General features: G+C 51.7%; 1 gene segment (V, D, J or C); it reads right to left on the reverse strand.

Moving 5' to 3' along the window:
* Nucleotides 1–2,996: 2,996 nt before the first annotated feature.
* Nucleotides 2,997–4,359, reverse strand: LOC135232286 (T cell receptor beta variable 6-5-like). The segment is given in 3 exon segments: nt 2,997–3,153; nt 3,777–4,119; nt 4,220–4,359. Coding segments are annotated over 3 exon segments (543 nt in total).
* Between the last annotated feature and the right edge of the window lie 869 nt (nt 4,360–5,228).

The raw sequence follows: 5,228 nt of genomic DNA on the forward strand, positions 1-5,228 counted from the left end.
CTCCTTCTTCCCTGCCTGGGTTATGTGGTATGTTGGCATCTGGGGGATTCCCTTGTCCCTGGGACTGTTGGAAAAGTGAACATACTGAAGACAAGTTTGGGAAGGTCGCTTGACCCTGTGAAGATGGGGAGGGCTGGGAGCCAGGGCTTTGCATGCCCAGGAGAGTGGTTTCCACCGGGCCCATGGTGACCTGCTCCCAGGGGACAAAGGGTTACCCAGAGGAGCTCAGGGCCCATGGTAGGCCAGGGCGAGAGGGACCACCCAGCCCAATGCTCTCCTCTTGCTCCTCCTTGGAGCTCCTTCTACTCCTCTTCCTTCTATTCCTCCTCCTCTTTTTCCCTGTTCCTCCTTCTCTTCTTCCTCCTCCCCCTTTCTTCCCTTCCTCCTCTATTTCCTCCTCCATGTTCCTCCTCCTTCTCCTTCTCATCTGTTCGTTTTCCTTCTCCTCTCCTTCCTAACCTTCCTCTTCCTTGAAGCCCCTTCTCCAGTGGACATTTGGGTCAGCCTTCCCCCAGGTTCTCAGGGCCAGGTCCATCCGACTACAGGAAGGACAGGGTGAGGCTCAGTGCACTGAGTTCAGGGTAGACCCCACCCCAAGGTTTTTAACTTCCTGTCTTTGCACTTGCCCCTGGCATCATGGCTGGGGGCCCACATATCTCCCACTGTAGGTCTCATTAGCAATCAGAGGGACCTCCCACCTCTCTCAGAGGTATAGCTAGCCTAGCAGTAACTGAGAGCTTCAAACACCTGCCTAATATTGGATGACTTAAAGTTTTTCTTATGCCTTCCGGTGCTGGGCAGCTCCCCCAGAACCTCCCAGAGCCCCCTACACCTCAGTGGTACCACAGTGCCATCTTGTGGCCACAAAAGGGAAGAGTCATCAAGCTTTATCCCTTCTGCCCTGGCCCAAAGGATTCCAGGAAGTTTCTGCATATTCAAAACCAAACACCAAACCATTGACAATAGATTCTGACTTATGACAGCCTCACGTGTTACAGAGTAAAACTGAGCTCCATAGAGTTTTCTTGACTGAAATTTCTATGGAACCAGATATCCACCCTTTCTTTCCTGGATGCTGTGGGTGGATTTGAACTGCTGACATTCCAGTTAGTGGTGGAGCGCAAACTTGTCCGCCACCTGGAGGCTTCTGTGTAGGCGGCGGAGTGCATATTCCAGGATATTTATTCCAGGATATTCTGGAAGTTTTGCAATCAATTTTCTTGAACCCTAATTCTAGCACTGGTCCTAACTCTATGTGGTAGTTAGTGTTATGCATCAGCTTGGCTACGCCATGGTTCTCATGGTTTGGCAGAAGTTATGTAATCATCCTCCTATTTGTGATCTGATGTGAGCAGCCAATCACGTGGGAGGACAATTTCCTTGGAGGTGTGGCCTGCATCCAATGTATGTGGTTGTTCTGGAAAAGCTCATACTCTCTTTCTCGACCCTGTGCTCATCTCATGGTTGACCTCTGGTTCCTGGAGAAACCTTCAGCTGCATGACCTGCAGATTTTCGATTCACCAGCTCCTGCAACCATGTGAGTCAAGGGAAGCCTCCAGCCTGACAGCTGACCAGTGGATTTGGGACTTGCCAGCCTCCAAAATTGTGTGAGAAATTTTCTTGAAATAAATCTTTCCATATGTCTTTATATATACCCATCACTGGTTTTGCTCATCCAGAGAATGAGCCAAAAACATCCAAACTCTACTTCTTCGAGTTACTGTGTTTACTATCCCAGGCTCATTCTACTTAACTCCTGTGGCATATCTGACAGTTATCAACTAACTGGGATTTTCTCCCTTACAACCACATTCGGAAAGGGAGAAAAATAGAATGAGGGATAAAAGGAAATAATTATCTAGTCTAAAACAGGAAGAAAAACCCAGCACTTGAAGTAGAAAGAAATCCTTTTGTCTCTGTTACCGAAGATATACAAAAATTCCCTGTCCTCTGCCACACACAGGAGATCATCAAAGTAACCCCAGTAAACACAAATCAGCAGAGGGTTGGGCAGATATTTCTGCCACCTTCTAATGATTTCCATCCACCCACCTACAGCCAAAGAGCTTCAGGAGTTCTCCTGTGGTCTGGCCTCCTCTTACACAAAGGTCAGCTAATGTCCTAGTCTACTGCTTTCCCTGGGGAGTGGAGGACAGAGGAAGGCTCTGCTCAGGCTTCCAGGAGAGACAAGGAGAGAGGAGGAGTATGTGGTTTGTGTACAGGAAGGAGGTGGCCATGCCACGCTGTGGCTAAGGTGCTGGCACAGAGGTACACGGCCGAGTCCCCCGGCTCCACAGCCTGGATCCTCAGCATGGAAGATTACATATCAGCCCAAAATTGGATCACACTTGAGGGCTACAGCCTGACTCCTTTTTGTGACCCTGTGCCTGGGAGCCTGGGAGATGCCAGCACTTGTGTGACCTGAGGAGACAGATACTGGGAACAGAATGGGGACTATTATGGGAATCATCACATAGAGAGACAGACAGACAAACACATACCATATATACACACCATACATGCACACATATGCACACTCACACATGCCCCCCATGCATGCACACATGTGCGCATGCACGCGCGTGCACACACACACACACACACACACACACACAGACTGGAACTACTTGACATGCAGGGACTCACCTGCTCCCAGGACGCAGGGGGCCACCCAGCACAGGATCTTGGAGCCCATGGTGAGTTGGGCAGGTCTGGAGGATTTGCTGAGTTGGGACTTTCTGGACATGAGCAGAGGAGGGGTTGTCCCTTTCACCCCAAGGCAGGTGACCATAACTGTCTAATCAGTCCCCCCGGCTTCAGGAAACCTGATCATATTGTAACACACTTGGATGACCGTAAAGCTCCTTTCAAAAACATTACTTCATGGGTGCTGGCCTAGGGCCCCAGGGCTATCTGGACAATGAAACTGAGCACCACGTCCCTAAGTGCATCTTCTCCCTCATCCTCGCCCCATCTGCCAGGGATGTTCATTGTGTCACACCTCAAATCCCCGACAGAAGAGGAGCCCATGATCCAGGTGTCCCTGTCTGCCACCTTCCTGGCCACACTTCTCAGCATCCCCATCCTTAGGCAGCATGGGTACCGGGGGCTGACTCGGCTGGCCCTGGATAAGCTTGAAGTCACTGGGGTGTCTAGGGACACAGAAGAGGAAATGATACCTGCACCAGTACCTGAGTTGGGAGCTCCTATTCCTTCCCATGGTCAAACACCCAAGTCCCCTGCATTCTCTCATCCCCATGAAGGACTCTGTTTGCACAGCCCACAGCAAAGCCCTGCCACTCAAGTCTCCACGCCACAGAAACAGTTCCTCTTATCTTCTTTATGAGAGGAGACTCAGCCTCATCTTCCAGAAACACCAGAGTGTAATATGTTCTAGAGTGTCTCCCCGTGTTTCCAGAATCCACAAGGCTGTTACAGGGGGTTCAGCTCCTGATTTCACTGCTAGGAGAACGCACAGGTATTCCATGGTGACTAAAATATGTCCACTCTCATTAACTGGTCACTGTAGTTACAAACTCCCTTTCCCTCAGGGGGAGCGTTCGAGCGGGGTTGGAGAAGTCCTACCATTTGGGAGCCAGGCGAGGGGCTAGGGGCAGGATACTGCAGCTCTGTGCATTTCCCGTTAGCCTAGGGACACACAGCTGAGTCCCATCCCCAGGTCTAAATTGGCCTAGAGCAGGACTTCAGCAACAACAGAGGCACTGCACCTGCCACCCAGCTTCAAGGTCCCCAGGTGTGAGTGGGCTGCGGGGGCCTCCTAAGCCCTTTTTGTGAGGAGCTGAGGTAGCCATGCAGCGCTGTGGAGACACTGCTGGCACAGAAGTACACAGCTGTCTGGGAAGGGGTGGCCGACCCCAGCGTGAGGAGGAAGTGCTCCGTGTTAGATCTGGAGACACCGTACCCGTTGGGGACATCGCCTTCATAGGTACCACCATCAATGGTAGAGTAGTGGATCAGCCGCAGCCCCAGTCCTGGGTCCTGTCGGTACCAGTACATGTAGGGGTGGTTCATGTCCTGGGAGCATTGTAGGGTCATGTTCCCTCCTGCCCTTGTGATCTGGTGCCTCGGGGACTGGGTGACGCCAGCATCCATGTGCCCTGTGGGGACAGAGACCAAAGCTGGTGCTGAGGCCACAGAAAAAGCCTGGGGCAGGATTGGGAAATAGCAGGAGGCAAGAGGCTCCTGCCCAGGACACACCTGCCCCCAGGACTGCCAGAACCACAGTGCACAGGAGGTGCATGGCAGGAACCGGCTCTGGAGGAGTCCTCTGAGATGTCACTCTCCTGCCCGAGCCTGGCCACAGAGCAGCCTACCCCAGTGGTCACGCCCCTTCTCCCCTTCCCTGCCCCACAAACCTTAGGTCAAAAATAAATATGCCAGTCAAGAGATTTGCACGAATCTTATGAGGAGGTGAGTCTTTCCTGGATTTCTGCAAAACAGCTTGTGGAATTTCTCCTTGACTCACTGGCTTTTATTTACCTAACTCTCCTTGCAGTCCGGAGGTCAGGGGAGATCCTTGGGGCTTCCTGGTACCATTTATGGCTCGTGTGTCCCAGATGTTCCTTCAAGAGTCCTTTTCTCATTTGCTTGGTTGCCCACCATCCTGTTAACCTCCTTACACCTGCAAAGATGCTCTCTGGAGTCAGGACTCTACAGCCCAGGTCACATCTTCAGCCAGCACTCAGGAAGGTTTCACTCAGTTCCTTATCAATTCACTGACTGGAGGGACACGTGCCCACACCTAGCTAGATATATCCAGGTACCTGCTTCCTGGGTGTGGTCGGCAGGAGAATGCTCCCAAACATGTGTACATACCAATCCCTGGAGCCTGTGAGTGTATTAGGTTTCATGGCGGGGGGATTAAGGCTGCAGGTAGAATTAAGGTTGCTAATCAGTGGACTGAGTTCCTGGTGGTGCAAATGGTTAACACAGTCAGCTGTTAACCAAAAGTTTGGAGGTTTGAGTCCACTGAGAGGTGCCTTGCAAGTGAGCCCTGACGACCAGCTTCTGAAAACTCAGCCATTGAAAACCCCATGGAACCGTTCTACACTGACACACATGCAGTAGCGATGAGTCAGAGTCAACCTGGACACAGCTGGGGTGGTAACTGGTGAAATTGCCCATGAGAGTTTTCTTCTGGAACCTTCTCCAGGGAGCAGAGCTGGACCCTGCGTGCACAGTAATGCCCTGACCACCTGCATTCCGT

The sequence above is a fragment of the Loxodonta africana genome, chromosome 8 (assembly GCF_030014295.1).
Source record: "Loxodonta africana isolate mLoxAfr1 chromosome 8, mLoxAfr1.hap2, whole genome shotgun sequence".
Taxonomy (NCBI): Eukaryota; Metazoa; Chordata; class Mammalia; order Proboscidea; family Elephantidae; genus Loxodonta; species Loxodonta africana.